This window comes from Muscardinus avellanarius (genome assembly GCF_963383645.1).
Source record: "Muscardinus avellanarius genome assembly, chromosome: 2".
Taxonomy (NCBI): Eukaryota; Metazoa; Chordata; class Mammalia; order Rodentia; family Gliridae; genus Muscardinus; species Muscardinus avellanarius.
Genome location: NC_137787.1, coordinates 11,346,850 through 11,365,266, shown reverse-complemented (window position 1 = coordinate 11,365,266; position 18,417 = coordinate 11,346,850). Strand labels below are relative to the sequence as shown.

General features: G+C 39.4%; 1 protein-coding gene across 4 annotated transcripts in view; it reads right to left on the bottom strand.

Annotated features, from left to right (window-relative positions):
* The window catches only part of SPHKAP (SPHK1 interactor, AKAP domain containing), a gene marked incomplete at both ends in the record, with an annotated part of 175,395 nt that overhangs the window by 125,888 nt on the left and 31,090 nt on the right, over positions 1-18,417 (bottom strand). For all 4 annotated transcript variants that reach the window (XM_080689986.1, XM_080689988.1, XM_080689985.1 and 1 more), the window contains one exon: positions 6,898-7,003. In XM_080689986.1, coding sequence (XP_080546112.1) covers positions 6,898-7,003 — 106 coding nt within the window. The remainder of the gene's footprint in view (positions 1-6,897; positions 7,004-18,417) is intronic.

Genomic DNA, 18,417 nt, shown 5'->3' with positions numbered 1-18,417 from the left:
GGCACCTTTTAGGGTGTACCACCTTCCCAAAAGAAAGAGATTAGCCCAGGACCCATGGGGCACCAAATGATCAGGTTCACTCTGAGGGATGCTTGAGCTGAGGTGTGTCCAAATATGTCCTTCCTTCCAGCTAAGACACTGGCCTAACTGGAAGCTGGACAATGGCAGGATACATAAAAGATGGATACTATTGGGATTGGTGGTGGATAGTCTAGAGCCTACTCCAGATGGCTAAATTGAGAGGATTTCTTAGGACAGGATGGAAAATAAAGAGAAGAGGACCCAAGGCTAGTGATGAGAAGACTGATAGCTAGTCTTTCTGTAAATACCCCAAGGGAGAAAAGAAATTTGAAAGTCAGATTAGGTACTTTTAAAATTGATTACCAGCCTGGCGTGGTAGCACACACTTGTAATCCCCGTGCTTGAGAGGTTGAGACAGCAGGATTGCGCAGGCTCAAAGCCAGCCTCAGCTGGCTTAAGAGACCCTGTTTCCAAATAAAATATAAAATAGGTCTGGAAGTGTAGCCCAGAGGTAGAAGGCCCCTGGGTTCCATCCCCAGTACCGCCAAAAAAATAAATAAATAAAATAAAATTGGTTACCATTTCCATTCCTGCAGAGACATGTAAAACATATATTACAGAGAATATTTGGGGTAATTATAACAAGAATTCTGGAGCCAGGTGTGGTGTGCACGCTTGTAATCTCAGCATTCGGGAGGCTGAGACTGGAGGATCCTGGTTCGTGGACAGCCTCAGCTACTTAGTGAGGCCCTCTGTAACTCAGTGAGACCTGGTTTCAAAATAAAGAATAAAAATAGGGCAGGGGCTGTAGTTAAGAGGTGGAATGCCCCTGAGTTCCATCCCCAGACCCCCCCACACACACACACACAAAAAGAATTCTGTAAAGAAGATCACTTGCTTAATTCCAATGTATAGTGTCATCCTCCAATCTATAAAGTGTTCTAAGGTATTTGGAGTTTGCAGAGTACTATTTTTTTTGGTTAAAAATAAAGGGAAGACCCTACAAAATCCTTCCAGGTATTCTTCACACATAGTGAAAAGGACACTCAAGGATCAGGGCTGCAGAGAACAGAGTAAGAGCGGTGCACTGGAATCTTACACATCGTATAACAATGAGAGGTGGGACAGAGTGCTGTCCAGAAGTGAGGTGCCTCAAACCTAGCACTGACTTTCAAATATGAGGCTGAATTGTATTAAATTTGCACAATAAGCCATAACTGATAGTTCTAAATGACACTTCTCACTTTGACATTTTCTTAAGAATAAACTAACCATGGAACGCAGGCAGCCTCACCTCTCTGTTTCAGGGAGGACTTGGGGGTGAAGGCCAGAGAGGGTGCTGAGCATCTGGACCTGGGTCCTGGCAGGGAGCCTTCATCATTTGCATTTGTCTTGAGGCAATCCTGAAGCCTCTTAGATATGGAAGTGTCTCAGGGCACAGGGAGCTTTCTTTAGGGAGTCAGTGAAATTGCCCCCAGAGGGTCTATGTGGCTGGCTTTTCAGATGCAACTGGGCTAACAGTCACAGTTCATTCTCCTGCTTAACTCTCTGACCAGCGTCCTGTTGATCTTAACCTTCCAATGTGACTGTCCTGCTTCTGTGTTCTGTCCCCCATTGAGCCATAGAGGATATCCATCTCTCCTAGCCAAATTTTCCCAAGTTCACAAGGGTGCCCCTCATGGTACCTCAGATTCCATTATCTTTTTCCTCCAAAAATTTCCTCCAGGAACTAAGAGACTGGCTCTCTTAATGCTTTTATAAGACAATTCTTTATTTTATTACTTTAAAAAGTACCTGTTTAATGCTGTCCTACTGAATAAGGATGATAAACCAGAGCATCTGGTCGCTTGATAAAAATTTGTCATTACTGCCATTACTACAATCAAGGCTGGATCTGAAGACCACTGCTAGTTCACATGATCTGAGCATAGTGTTTAGAGATCTGAGAGTGCTTTACACTCCAGGGAAACACCTTGTGTCTTCTGTCTATAGGCTACAGCTCCGGTATGCTGATTTTGTTTTTGATTTTACTTATTTAATCTTGAAACCTTTCTTCCCTTGACAAAAACAGCTTCTACAAATACAGACTGTCACCACTCTTTTTCACCCCGTGACCAGCTATTCAACACAGCAAAAAACCCTCTTAGCTTCTTGGAAGAATTGTGGGGGTTTCTGTCAAAAACAATTCTGAGTACATATTAAGAATGTCTTTAGAGATATCATTTGGATTCTGAAATAAGCCTCACAATTTGCACGCCCATGCCTGCACACATTAATTGAATTGTTTTTGTTAATTACATATCATTAAAAAGATTTGGGCTTAGATGAAAGTGTCTTTTACAGAACAAAATGAAACATCAAGGGACAACCACTCTGCCATTCTTTAGATTTATCTGAAGCAAATTTAAATCAGTTTAAAGGGGGTCAGTCATGGCATAGAACGCGCTTGAAACTTCAAAGCGCTGATCAGATGTCATGTTAAGATCAAACTCTGCCTCTGGGAATCTGCAGTGTGTTCAGCCTGCCGCCTTTGATAAGTCCAAGTTTAAGGTGGATTTAATGAACATGACACAAAAAGGGAAGGATATAAAAAGGAAAGGCTGTTGATGTTTCTCCAACAGTTCTCCCCTCACGTCAATGCTGTTTATAGACGTGGTTCCACTGTATCCCAAGTAGCAGATCATCAGTGTGCGAGGGAAAGCCTGTGTTGAGAGTGTCCAGCTAGTGTGCAAAAGTGACACCGAATAGATGCAGAGGAAAATTCAAGGGATCTTCCTGCAGGCATTTTGCATGCTCTGTTCCCCTTGGCGCTGGTGCTTAAATTCTATTTACATTAAGTTTGCCCTCGTGTAAAGATCATTTATTTGGAATTGACTACATACATACATACATACATACATACATACATACATACATACTGGGTATTGAACCCAGGGGCCATAAGGTGTAAGGGCTACACCTCCAGCCCTTATTTTTATTCTTTATTTTGAAACAGGGTCTCATAAAGTTGCAGAGGGCCTCACTGAGGAACTGAGGCTGGCTGTAAACCTGCGATCCTTCTGTCTCAGCCTCCCAGGTACCGGGATTACAAATGTGCACCACCACGCTTGGCTAAGAATGGACTAATGTTTACTGAGTATCAGGTAGGTGCCAAGGGCTTCTATAAACCTTTTCATATGTAGGCATCGTGCCAAACCCTAAAGAATCTGCCAGGAAGGTTACAACTGTGGCCTAAGATCACACAGGAAGAAGAGGAACCTGGGATCTAATTCAGTTATTTAGATTTCAAGTTCAGCTTTGTTATACAATATCACACTGCCTCCTTAGAGACAGCGGATTTTAATTAATTATAAAGAGGCTACACAGACCTTTCACTTAGTGTGTGACAAATATAAAAGAATAAGAAAAAAATAGCTCCTATAGAGGAAAATCCCTATGCATCAGTTTAATAGTAGTGGCTTTGTTTGTTTCATGAGGAGGGGTCATACAAAGGGGCATCAGGCAATATTTGTATGGGATACAATTCAAAGGACACGGAAGGAGAACGCTAGTGGCCTCAACCTACTCGCAACTCTTCTCCAAGCTTTCTGCAACATTTCGTCATCCTGTCATTTTAAATGTGTTATTCTGGGGCAACCACACTGCATCCTTGAAAACTTACCCTGGCCCTTCAGGCTCATTAAATGACGGAGTGACGTAGAAGTTAGCTCACATTCCAGCTTAGATGGATGGAGGGTGTCTGCTTACAGCCCCATAATGCCTAGAATTTTGAGGTCATCCACAGGCTCAATAGGCTCAAATATCAATGCCCAGTAAGGGAGAGGGGTGACAGTAGTAGTAGTGAACCAATTTTCTTTGTCACCACTACTTCGGGAATGCAATCATCAGCACCTTGGGCTGAATTTATCTGGCAGCTTCCCTAGTTCTTAAAGGAAGAGGAGAAAGGAGAGGAGAGATGATTTGATGCTAGGGCTAGAGGGATCATGCAACTTATTTTGTGTAACCAGTTTCTTCAAAGAGCAAAATAGGTCTATAAGCAAAGTGCCTAGAGCAGCATATGTAAAGATAACTGTGTGGTATGGTTATCTTGGCTCTGTGTAAAGGTAGTCACTCAGTATAAAAAATATATTGAAATCAGAAATTGTAATGCATCTAGCATGGTTCTTATTGTTCAAATGGTACCACAGAGCAATAGTAACATAAACAGCATGGTATTCACACAAAAACAGACACATAGACCAATGGAAGGGAATAGAAGATACAGACAACTCTGACATCTATAGCCAGTAGATTTTTGACAAAAAAACTAGAAAAAAGATGCCAGAGAAAAGACAGCATTTTCAAAATAGGTACTGAGAAAATTGGATATTCATATCTAGAAGAATGAAATTAGACCCCAATATCTCACCCTGAATGAGTCAGCTCAAAGTGGATCAATGATCAATGACTCCAATTATTAGAACAAAACCTAGGACAAACTCTCCAATAGAGAGGCCCTGGTGGAGACTTTCTCAATAAAATCTCCAAAGTTCAGGGAACAAAACTAATAATTAATAAATGGGGTGGCATTAAATTAAAAAACTTCTGTGCAGCAAGGAATCAAGCAAGTCTGAAGAAAAAGCCCACAGAATGGGAGAAAATATTGGCCAGCTACTCCTCTGATAGAAGATGAAAAATATAGAATATATAAAGAACTTAAAAAGCTTAATGTAAAAGAACCACAATAACTCAATCAAAGAATATGCAACTGATTGCATAGATACTTCTCAAAGGAAGAAATACAAATGGCCACTAAACATGGATAATTGTTCAACATCATACTCAATTAAGGAAATGCAAATTAAAACTACATTGAGATTTTATCTAATTCATTAGGTTGGTGAACTAATAAATGCTAGTGAGGATGTGAGAAAATAGGAACTCTGAAACACTATTGGTGGCAGTGTGAACTGGTACAACCACGGTGGAGATCAATATAGAAGTCCTCAAAAGACTAGACATAGAACCACGATATGACCGATATATGCCACTCCTCAGTATCTTTTCTAAAGAATTAAAGTCAGAATACTATATTGATAGATTCATATCCATGCAGATAGCATGATTCACAATAACTAAACTATGGAAGCAAACTCAGTATCTGTCAACAGATGAATGGATAAAGAAAATGTGAGATATATATATATATATATATATATATATATATATATATATACACACACACATACACACACAAACACACACACACATAATGGAAATATCTTCAGTCATAAAAAGAAGAAAATTGTGTCATATGCATGAAAATGGATGGAAATAGAGAATATTATGCTAAGTCAGATTAACCAGTCTCAGAGAGTCAACAGTTGTATATTTCCTCTCATAAATGGAAACTAGAGAGAAACAGGAAACCAAAGGGACTTCAGACAAACGAAGAAAGAGACCAGAAAAATAGTAGAATGGGATGGAGAGAGACAAGAGGGGAAGAAAAAAAAGCTTGATGAAGGAAAGAGCTCGAATAATTCTATGTCCATATCCAAAGGTATCTCTGCCCATCTCACTAACATATATTGAGAGACAGGGGAATGGGGCTGGATCCAAGAGGAAAGATGTCAAGTGCATGTATGTTTAGATCACATCGAACCTCACTATTATGTATCATTACAGTGCTCCAATAAAAAATGTACTTTTAAAAAAGTAAAAGAATAAGGAATAAATATATTGAAGAGGTCCATCTTTAAATAACTTCATCAACATCTTTTCCTTGATACTGTGTCTTTTTGAAAGCTGTGGCTTCCTAGGACCACATTTTCCCCAGCAACAAAGAGGAACTAAAGCCATGGTGCTTGGTTAGGATTTCCAGGCCCTTAAATACTTAAAAAAAAAAAAAAACACATAAAAGAAATATGTACCCTTGCAGATTTTCAGAGGCTGATAATCCACCCAATGCATCATCTTCTGGTCCCTTGTTTTATTTTTTCCTCCAGCTAGTTTATCAATATGTCAGTTCTGATAACAAGTACTGTTGAGGAAGAAGAGGAATCTATCACATTAGATGGCTTTGGGAATTAACACTTGATTTCAGTTATCTATGTTGATCTCACTGAAGGTCAATGAACTGTGAAGAGACTCTTGGTGACTCAGACCCATGGCCCTGCTGCTTCTAAGATAGAACTGTCCCTGTCATTTTCACTCTTTTTTGGTACAAAACATACATTACATGTGCATTAGTGAACATGTAGATTCTCACTTTCCTAACAGTCTGTGATTAACAAGATTTAAAATTATTCACGATCATTGAAATTAGTTTACACTAACATATTGTAATAAAATAATAAAGACATGAAATTATTAAATATTCAAAGTCTGACCACAACAGGCTTATGGTTTGGATACAAAGAGGTAGTAAACTCTGGAAAGGGAAGTAAACATTCTGGAAATTGAAAAAGGAGATAAACTCTTATAATTGTTTGGTAAACAATTATAGCCCACATGATGTGTGATCCATGGGTAAACAGTACTAAATAGCTTTTTAAATATAATTATTATGTATGCTTCAGACAATATTTGAAATAAAATAAATGTACTGTGAATATTTTCAGTATTACCCGTAAAGAAAGGTATTGATTTATTAACTTGCAGCAGCTTTTCCTGAACTTGGTCAGATATTTTGTTCACCCATTCGAATATTGACTGTCCTTCAAAGATTAAATTGTGATACACTGTACTGTTGATTTCTAAAGTATAGCCCGGAAGACATAGAAAGCCTCTGGGTTCCACCCCCAATACCACCAAAAAAAAAAAAAAAAGGTACTTGAGGGGTCGTATTCCCCAAGGATACAGTTCAGCAGCTGGGAAGCCTGGGGAGGGGCTAGTTACCTTCTTGCAGGCTGTGATGGAGGCGCCCAGGCTGCTTCCCGAGCCTCTGCTGCCGCCGCCCTGCTGCGCTTCCGAAACCTCACACATCAGCGGCGACTCTGTGTTGCTGTTGTACCCAAACACAAAAGAACACATCCCGGTGAGTCTTCTTGCCATTTAGAAATGCAGCTGATGAGGCGTGACACTATCAAACATCAGCTTTCTGATTACATTCAACACCGCCAGACCCTCTGCGGATAAGGATGCTTCTTTTTGGGGGCACATCCAGTAAGTGGTGGAACCACCATGAACCATCCTATCTTGCCTGTAGGGCTCACTCCCTTTGTTCTAATGCTAAGCCTGTTCAACTTTAATACATAAATACAATTATATATATTACATATACACATAACTATTTGCTTATTGCTATGAGAATTAAATGAGGAAGTGAAGTCACATGGTGAGACTAATGGCAGCGCATTACATAAAGGCAAGAATTATGTAACCGCACTGGACCAGTATTGACAGAAAATGCCTCTTCTCATCTCCAGAGTCATTTATAGCACAGAGATGATGTCTAATAACCTCCAAAGTATGTAGGGAGGCTTATGTGATATGGATGTGAATTTCCGGTGGTGACTTTAAACCCGGGCCCCATCTGTTTCATGGCCTTTGGGATGGAATGGAAAGTTTAGAGCTTTTTCAAGACTCTTCCTCTCTGTCTCCAGAGAAGCAGAGTCTTTGCCGCCACCGGATAAGGCAGGGATGGTGGTGACATGACACTTGTGCATGCATTAAAATGAACTCAAATTAATATTAAAAGAAGCTGCTGTCAAGGTACATTACAGCCCTACAATTTTTTTTTTTTAATAGAAAAAGCTGCAAATTCTTCCCTGGGACATTTTCTTTTGATTTTGATGAGAGTTGACAATATTTATTAAGTATATCCTTAGAGGCTGATTTCATGCTGAAACTGTTAAATGTGTTTCAATGAGAAGATAGAGTGGGAAAGAAGGTGTAAAATCAGACCTTGATGTAATGACTTTAAATCAGGATCCTATAAAGCAGCCTTCTTCCTTACTGGAAAAAAAAAAAAAAAACCCTCACATATGAAAAACTAAGGTGCTGAGTCGCCACTGTACTGCCATCATGCATGATTCATGAAGGTGAATAAGTAGGTCACCATGGAAAGTTAAAACGGTCCAGGGAGTGTTCGACAGAAGTGCCCAGTTACTGGAAATTGAGTTGTCTCTACAGTGCTACTCAAAGCTTGGTCCCTGAACCAACACCAAGTGTATTGCTTGGGGGCTTGTTGGATACCCAGGGATTCAGGGTCCTCCCTAGAGCCACCGAATCAGAATCTACAGTTTAACATTAAACTCAGGTGAGATATATGCTCACTAAATTTTATAGTCACTTATCTGATGTGTTAAATCAAATGCACATCATCATTTGCTCTTGGGACTTTGCCCACGATGTTAGTTCTTTTAGCCACATTCTTCTTGGTCCTTCCCTTTCTTCTTGTTAATTCCTACTTTATCCTTTGGGTCTTGGCTTATCAATGACTTCTGATGCTTTCTTCCTCCCTTCTTCCTGCTAAGGAGAACATTCCTCTCTCTCCAACACACTGCAAAGCCCTTCACATGTATACACACACACACACACACACACACACACACACACACACACACACACCTGTGCTCCCCACCCCAAGTCACGAACTGAGACAGGTACTTTTTCTCGTGTATTCCTGCAGCATCCTCATCAGTATCCTGTCATTTATCACACAGGCATGCAGTTCTGAAATGTTTGTCTGTCTCTTCCTTTGGGCTGATCATTGTAAACAAGCAGGAGGCACTTAGGACCTAGCACATGCGCGGTAGTGATAGGTTATCCACATGCACCAATTGAAGTTCTTTCCTCCTGTCTTTCTGGGCATCCTGGGTAACCTCAAAAGATTAAGCACAAACAAGTATCTGAATTCAATGCTTAATTTCCTGCCGTGGTGACAGATGGTGGGATAAGCCATGTCTGAGATGATAATTTGAAGAATTTCCCAGGATAGTTCTAATGAAAAGGGCTCCTGCTTCTATTTTTTGCTCACGTGTCAAGTAAACACAGTTTAAAGTTAAACAATTTTAATAGATTCTAAAAGATAAGATTTGCTCTTATCTTCTTGCCACTGGAAAGGTGCTTTTCGTAAAATGCAGTGATTATCATTTGTTTGATTGTCTCAATCCTATTAAGGGTGAGCTTTTTATCTATTAAATCTTTTAATCTCAATAGGGGGGGGGTGTTCCGCCTATCAGAAGATACCCTGAACAAGGAATTAAGATGCTCTCGTTAAAATCAATTTAATAACACATTACAGTCAAGATTTTAGAGGATTTAAAAATGTGCCTTTGCATAGTTCAAAATGAAGGTTAGCTCAAGTGAATGTCCTTTGTTCACCCCTTTGTCTTTAAGGGATTTTCCTGTTATGTGGAGCTCAGGGATTCAGGCCCAACTTTCAAAAGCTGATTCAGAAACAGACAAAATAATATTATGTATATGTCACAATGTATCACTATAAATTCCAGGATCATGTATGAGGAGTGAGGAAGGAAGGTAGGGGGTGGATACAGGGAAGGAAACAGATCAAATAATGTCATGTGCCTATAAGAATTGATTGCTATCAATCTCATTATCATGTATAATTAGAATGTACCAATAGAATTATTTTATATCGCATGATATATTAGTATCTCCTATCTTCATCTACTGCCCAAGCAGAAGATAGTGACTCCATCCTTATTAATTAATTAATTTATTTATTTTTGTGGGAATGGGGATGGAAGCGAGGGGAATTCTACCTTCAAGCTACACCCCCACTCCTGTTTTTTATTCTTTATTTTGAAACAGGGTCTCACTGAGTTGCAGAGGGCCTCACTAAGTAGTTGAGGCTGGCCTCGAACTGTGATCCTCCTGATTCAGCCTCCCAAATGCTGGGATTAAAAGTGTGTATCACCCATGCCTGAGCCTTGGTCTACTGAGCCTAATTTTAGCAATGGATCTTGCTAACTCAGTTAAGGAAGACCCCTCCATCGCCTTGATTTCTCACCAACATCCTCATCCTCATTTCCCACTCTTGTTATTTTAGATCCTGGTCTGTCTTTAGCAAGAATCTGTTAGGCCAGGATCATGTATGGGGAGTAAGAAAGGAAGGTGGGGGGGGTGGATCCAGAAAAGGAAGCTGATCAAATAATGTTATGTGCATATATGAATTGCTCACTATGAATCACCTTGCCTTGGTATCTCCTCTTAGTGATTTTCTATCTCCTGACCACCTCACTCTGCCTCTTTCTGTGAATTCCCACTTTCCCATGTCGTAGGTGGGGTTGAGTACAGCTCTATGCTGCGGTGTCTTTCCCTGCTATGCTGGTTTGCACAGGATCGTTGGCATCTTTAACAGGTCTCTGGTACAAACAATTTTACTTCGCACTGTGTACATTTCCAGTTCCAAATATCTCCTGGGCAAGAAGTTCACGTGTCCTTTTAACCCATTTGTTGTTGTTTTGCTTTCCTATTTATGCCTTTTTTTAACTAGGTTGGAGAAAAGAACCTAAAAACATGTCTTCTTTTCAAATTAAATTTGTTACCAATTCATTGGTAGCTTAAAGACCTAGAAAGGAAATGTTGATTCTGTGGGATATGAATAAGTGTGTCAGAAGAAGTAATTAAACTTTAAAAGTATTCACAATGGATCACTGAATATCCCGTAACAGTATTTAAAAGTGACAGTCTCTGTAGAATGAGCTCTAGATCTTTGGTCTCCTGGGCCAGTAAAGTAAAAATGACAACAAGGTTGTAAAATGGTCAATCTTTTATTTTCCTGAATAAAAACCTTATAAAAGCAAACAGTAACAAAAATATAGTCTTTTTGCAGTTCTGAGATTGAAACCAGAGGCTACACCCCCAACCCTGTTTTCATTTTTATTTTTTAAACAGGATCTGGCTAAGTTGCTAAATTGCTGCCTCAAATCTGTAATCTTCTCCTATCTCAGATTCCCAAGTTATAGAATTTCAAACATGTGCCACTATGCTTGAAGCACGGATTTCTCCCCCCCCTCTCTCTTCTTTTTTAAAGATAGTTGATAAAGTTTTATTATCATTTTGTCCTCAGATCAGTGAGAATGTGGTCGCGCACCTAAATTTGAGCAGTGCTTTTGAGAAGCGATGGTGTATACATGTGCTATACTCATCAATGACAATAAAGAGAATTTAAACAGATCATTCATTGTTGTTATTATTTCATGGTACTGGATGTTAAATTACTGGCCAGAGCAAAAGCAGCTCCAGTTTGTGAAGGGTTTCTACCTACTGGGAAAGTGCCCATATCTCGCATTCTGGAACTCCCCCATATTTGCTTGACACAAATCACAAGGGACCTTTAGACAACCACTTTTCTGATTCCAAGATCCCTGCTTTCCCACCTTAAGATTTATCTGTCAAAATCTGAATTTCCTCCTGATTAACCTATAGGACCCCTCAGCTTATAAGAGGCCATGAGGCTCTATCCTTTCTCGGGACCTCCTTCTGCAGGTGTTATCTCAATAAAGCCTGTTCTGCTATAGAGCATCGCCCTCTCTCTCTTCCTTCTCTGACCATTTCACTAGAGATTGAACCCAGAAGCACATTCTGCCACCAAGCTACACCCAGACCTTTTTATTGCTTATTTTGAGACAGGGTCTCCCCAAGTTTCCCAGGCTGGCCTCAAACTTCCAGTCATTCTGTCTTATTCTCCCAAGTATTAGGATTACAGAGGTGTCCTCCTGCGTTCACAGATAATTTATTTTTATTATTATTATCATTGTTGTTGTTGTTGTTGTTGTTATTGCAGTTCTGGGGATGGAACCCAGGGGCATTCACTTCCGAGCTATACCTCCTGCCCTATTTTTTATTCTTTATTTTGAAACAGGGTCTCACTAAATTATGAAGTGCTTCACTAAGTAGCTGAGGCTGTCTGCGAACTGCAATCCTCTGCTCTCAGACTCCCGAATGCTGGGATTACAAGCGTGTGCCACCACACCCGGCTCAGATCATTCGTTATTAACCATAAAATAAGTGGCTCATTTTTAGCAGAAAGAATGGCCTCGGGTCAGCTGTGCTTTAATTCAATCTTGACTATTTGAAAAAGATAAAGAACAAAGATATAATTATAGCATTGTTACTTCATTTGAGATATGATTTGTAAATACAAACAGCTGGTAAATTCCCTATTTTTGGCTCTTCTTGGCCAAAATCTTTTATGCTGAAAATTATACTGATTATTGTTTAATTAAAATTTTATTATTCAGGAAATATAAAGCTATCAGTATATCCAGTAAATATAAAAGCATATCTTAAAGAGACACTAGGCAAAACAGGGATTGTAGTGGAAAACAATAAAAAATGCACTCCCTCATATAAGTAGGCTGTGCTTTCAGACAAAATGTTACTGGTGACTAAAGACATCATTTAAAATAACACCTACTGAACAATTTTATGTGAAGAAGATATTGTGTTCTGCAAAGTCATATATTAACTCACAGCAGATCATGTCCTCATGGGGTTTTCCTTAATGTACAGATTATTAGCTTTTCTCTTAAAAAGCTGTTTTATGCTCTCAGACTTCACCCAGATTCCAATAAGTAATTTTGACACTATACCCTCCTTGTTTAAAAGAAAAGCAAAGTCAGAGAACAAAACAGCCTGTTTTTTCTTCCTTTGCTAATGAGGACCGCAGGGAAATTTTTACAAAACAAATATCCTACCAGTGGTGTGTGCACAAACATTATTTTAATGTAAGATAATAGTTACATGTCACTGTTGCTAAGTTATTTTTACATGATGTGGATTTATGCACAAGTATCAACAAAAGCTTAGTACAGAAACTTTACCCCTAAAGTTCATTTCTTTTCTTTTCTTTTTTTTTTCTTTTTTTCTTTCTTCTTTTTTTTGGCACTGGTGATTGAACCCAGAGGCATTTAAACTCTAAGCTACACCTCCAGCCCTATTTCTATTCTTTATTTAAAATAGGGTTTTACTAAGTAGCTGAGACTGGCCATGAACCCAGATCTTTCTGTCTCAGCTTCCCAAGTACTAGAATTACAAGTGTGTGCCACCATGCCTAGCTCTAAAGTTTAGTTATTTCTACAGAAGCTTTAGGTATGTATGTTTGGATGGTTAAAACATACTGTGCATGTCACTGCACTCAGCTACATCAGCTGAAGGAGCACATAGAATGTGTTACAGTCGCCACCTCCTCTTCCTACTGTTTCTGTTCTCCCAAAACACGCTGACAGGTGGATCCCAATGCTTCTCCATACACTTGCAATGATCAGCGCTGCCTGCTTCAGGTGCTTAGTGCTCTCTGGTGTGCCTCGCACAATCGCTTAGCTTTACCCACTTGATAGATGAGAAGCTGGTTATTAATGAGGTTAACATATAATCCAAGGGTGGATGGTGCCGATCCACAGGCCTGAGATTTGAACTGCAGCTCTTTTTTATTTTATACTTTTATTGGTGTAATGTAAGTGTACATCACAAGGGAGTTGAAATGCTGTGCACTGATTCACTGCTCTGAACATGATACGACCTGTGACATTCCTTCTCTTTCCTAGCTTTTGTTAGTATTTCATCTAAATAAGTCCAAAGGTAACCAGTGCTTTAACATTCGAGAAACCCAGGAGTGAGTTTTCTTTCTACTACTTAGGATGTAGAGGGAACTTGATTTCTTACTCAAAGACCTCTAAACTTAGTTCCCTTATCTCTAGAATGCTGCTGATAACAGAAGCTTTGTCATGGACTGCTGTGGCGGTTCCATGAGGTTATTCCCTGTACATCAGCAGCAGAGTACCTGGCCCAGGTAAGCATTCAATATTTAACTGAGAAAGGAAACCACGTTGAGCCCTGCAAATTAATTTAGTCCCAACAGTCTCAGAGTTAGGTTTCAGCCATGTTGATTAGTATAATATATATGAGCATTTTATTTTTTTTAATTTTTTATTGGTGCACTGTATTCATACATCATAGTGGGATACAAAGAAAACTTTTGTAGACATACATGCACACATCGCCAGTCAACCCCACCCGATCCCCACCCCATTCCCTCCCCATCCCTCCTTCCCATGCTTGGCTTAGTGGTTGACATCTAGTATTATAACAATTAAAATGCTTCTAGTGACAGTTTTCACTTATCAGAGATTGGCCTTCTAAAATATGTGCAATAAAGATTTCTATTCCAGCCAGGAATGGTGGCTCAAGCCTGTAATACTAGAACGTGAGAGGTTGAGACCAGGGGGTCATAGGTTTGTGGCCAGCCTTAGCAATTTAGAGAGGCCCTTCACAACTTAGTGAGACCCTGTTTCAAATGAAAAAGTAAAATAAGGCAAGGGTGTAACTCAGGGGCAGTATACCCCTGGATTCAATCCTTAGTATAAAAAAATAAGATTTCTATACATATGCTGACACTTGCGTTTATCATGAAACTATAAAATGAAGACTAACAAAGGATTTTTGAAATCCAAGAGAACATGAAATAATTTCTTTAATCAGTCAAATATGGCAAAGATGTGGCCTGTTCAAGCACATAGTTTTTAATCTATCAACAAGGAAAAATATGAGAATGTTAAAGCAAAGTTCTAAAGCTTAGGTTAGATTAATTTGACATATGAAACTATAAATTAAAAATCTTTCTAGCTGTGCTTAGTGGCACAAGCCTATCATCCTAGTTCTTGGAAGACTGAAACAGGAGGATCACAGGTTCGAAAGCCAGCTCACAACTTAGTGAGACCCTCGGCAATTTAGCAAGACCCTTTTTCAAAGTGAAAAATAAAAATAAAAATGGCTGAGGGTATAGTTTGGAGGTAGAATGCCCTTAAATTCCATCACTTGTACCAAAAGAGAAAAAAAAAGGAACATGTTTCTAAAGGAAAGTAGGAAAGTAGTTATATTGCTAAAATACTACCTAGTTAGTTACTTAATAAATTAGCATTAATCAGGTCGTTTCAACCAGGATATGAAAATTCTTTTTCTACGGTATCGTGCATTCCTTTTCTTCTCGGTTTGTCTCCCTCTTTATTTGCTTGGCAATGAAGATCCCTCCTTTCTCGCCGGAATCCTGGAAGTTTCTGTGAAGCTTCTGTTGCACTCTCGGTACAAAATACCAGGAAACTGAACTGAGAAATGTGAGTGGCGGGAAGAAACAGGAAGGGGGTCTGGAGTGAGTCACGCTGGAGTAAAAGCGGAACCGTGAGAAATGTGTTTGTGAAGGAGGTCCCATTTCCATATGTCTAGATAGTTTTGTGTAGAGTATGGGTTTTAAGAAATTTGAGGAAAAATAAGTGAAGGTATGAATTTTATTGATCTCTCAGATCAGGAAAATTGTTAATATAATTCTGTTGATGAAAATAATATGCATTTTATGTTGTTAATGACAGTATAAGTCCATGGCTTTAAAAATATATATCTGGCCAGACTTTTGGTGTATGCCTATATCATGACTGTCACCCATCAATGCCTTCTGTTAGGAATCTATTTCAGAAGATAGATACCAAAATATACTGAGATATTCAACTTGAATATCTTGAAAAAACTGAAAATTAACCATATGTTCATTAATAGATACATTGAAGCCGGGTGTGGAGGTGCACCCTTGTAACCCCAGCATCTGGGAGGCTGAGACAGGAGGATCATGGTTCGCCGACAGCCTCAGCTACTTAGTGATGTCCTTTGAAACTCAGTGAGATCCTGTTTCCAAATAAGGAATAAAATATAAAGCTGAGGTTGTAGCTCAGAGGTAGAATGTCCCTGGGTTCCATTCCCAGTACCGCAAAAAAAAAAAAAAAGAAAGATACATTGATAAAATTAATATATACTAAGGCAATTCCTCTTGACATTCCCCGGACCCTTTTCCCAGTACAGTCATTGGAAAATGCTTTCTTGTTAAATGAAGACACAGCATCTCACTATTGACAGAAGTGAAGGTGACATCCTTTCAAATATAAGTCTGATCAAGTCATTTCTGTGCTTAAAACCTTGGAGTTGTTTTGTATTTCAGTTCCAGCAAAATGGTAAGTTCTTGCTGTGGACTCTCTGCTTGGACAGAGGCCTGCCTGAACTCTCCTCATTCCTTTCCTCCTCTGTGTTCTCTCGCCCTCGGGTCATCCTGGCCACATTGGGCTGTTTGCTGTTCCTAGAACAGGCCAGGCACAATTGCCCCGAGTCTCCCCTGGTATGGCCTGGCTGCAAGGTGGAGCCCTGTGCACCTCGCTGTCGCCCCCTGCAGGTCTTTCTCAGTCTTCCACTGAGACTTCCTGGGATCACTCCACCTGCAATGGCCATCCAGTTTTATCTGTCCGTGGCTTCCCAACATCTCCTAGCCTGCTCCATTTTTCTCAGCATCTATATCATGATCTAACATTTAATAGAATATATTTAAAAATTCTTTACTTTTTGCTTATTATATTCTTCCTGCTCTCGCCTCTTACTTGGTTATAAACTTTAAGAATGCCGTTATCTCTGTGGGTCTTTCATGATGTGGTTTCATTCCAAGAATATTGCCTAGCATATAGTAAAAACTCAGTAAATATTTGTTGGTTCAATGAGATTATTAAAGCGCGAGCATTATCAAATAGTATTTTGTGACTAGAGTATGTTCTGTTCTCTATGTTGGTACTGGTGATTTGAACCCGGGGGTCTTCTACCTCTGACTTACACCCCAAGCCCCATTTTATAATTTTATTTTGAAACAGGTTCTTCCTAAGTTGCTGAGTGTGGTTTTGAACCTGCAATCCTGTCTCAGCCTCCTCATGGTACAGACATGTGCCATCAGGCCTGGCATGTACTTTGCTTTAAAATGAGTGATAGGAAGATATTTGGAAGCCCAATAGTGTTTCTGAACAAATTAGGAAATGCAAAATTCAGCTGTGCTTACAGCTTAACAGCTTAATAATTTTTCTGATGATTTGATAATTTCTTCCGTTGAAAAGAATTTGTAACCTTCACATATAGGTCATGAAGTTTCAGGGGTCCCACCAAGGGGAGCCCATGGTCAGCCACCCTAGAGAAAGCCAACTGATGTAACAGGTGGAAAGTAAGGAAAACAATAAAGCCAGAAAACACTGCCTAAGCCAAAGGCAGCCTCCCAAGGCCAAGGCTTCCAAGCTCCTGAGAAGAGCCCTGTACTGCAGACAGTTGTCTATGAGCCTATATCTTGCCTTCCCGTGTCTCTGAGGATGAGAGTTTGGAATATTTTCATGCCTATTCCTGCAGACAGCTAGTGGAATGCAACTGAGCCAGGACAAGCCTATGAGTACTTTGCTGATTCTGGATAATAAGACTTGACTTATACCAGGAGCCAAAGCTCTTGGACATTGCTGGCTAGGCTTTCTGGAACGACATTAAATGATTTTATCATACCATAAATCCAGATTCCCTTTAAAAGGAACGCCTCCTGATGCTCAAGAACAGCCAGAAATAATGGCTTCATTTTTCCTTAGCCTCCTTAATGGACTCAAGGATTTGACTGAGTTCTTTATTTGGTACATTAGAGTATTTTTTTTTAAATATTAAAGCCAGTAGAAAGATTTTTCAAGAAGTACTAAAACTACTCCATCATGTTGGAATGGAAAGAATGGTCCTTAGAATAAGGTTTGGGGAAATAATCTTGTCCAGGTCAATTCCTGCTCTCTGACATTTTCGACATATATCAGGAATTAATGAATGGCCCGGCAATGTGTACCTGGAGTTGCTATTACTCCAGTTGTAGGTCACTTCTACATAGTTCAATAACTCGGTTCTCCAGTTATGAATGCCTTTTCATTTTACGACTTTAAGAAGTACAGATTGTTAAATGTCAAAAGTTATAAATAAAAATAGAATAAACTTAAAATAGAGGTAGTTTTGTACTATAAATCCACTTAGCAATGTGATTAAATACAGAACGCATAAACTAGAGGTTATATTGGCCTGGGAAGTATTAAATATTTTAAATTAGCTTCCAGCACTTGGAAACTGGAAGAATGCACCTCAGCAAAGGTCTAGTTTCTGTACTTCTCTGGAAAGAAAAAAGCAGTAAATCAGCCAGCACTGAAAAGTAACTGGTGAACTTAGAGCCTCTCAAAACCATGACTTTCCACACTGTTGCCTTTATTTTTATTACAGTTATTGGCCTGGAGAATATTTGATTATGTGCCTCTGGGTAACAAATATCCCAGACAAATTTTTCATCTCAGAATTTCCTACCTTCAAACATATGTTTGTATTTTGAGTTAAGAAGGTTGATTGTTTTTCTCTTTTGAAGGACTATATTTATGTAGAGTAGCATGTGGTCCACAGTAAATTTAAGAGCAAGGTATAGAAAGTTCCCATGTACTCCCCAACCCCATCACACATAGCCTCCTCTGTGGTCGACACGCCCGCACACCAGAGAGCTATGTTCAATACAGTCTGGTAAACGGTTCCTTAATATGCACATCCAATCACTTTGAGCCCATGGACTACATCCGGGTTCATTGTTTG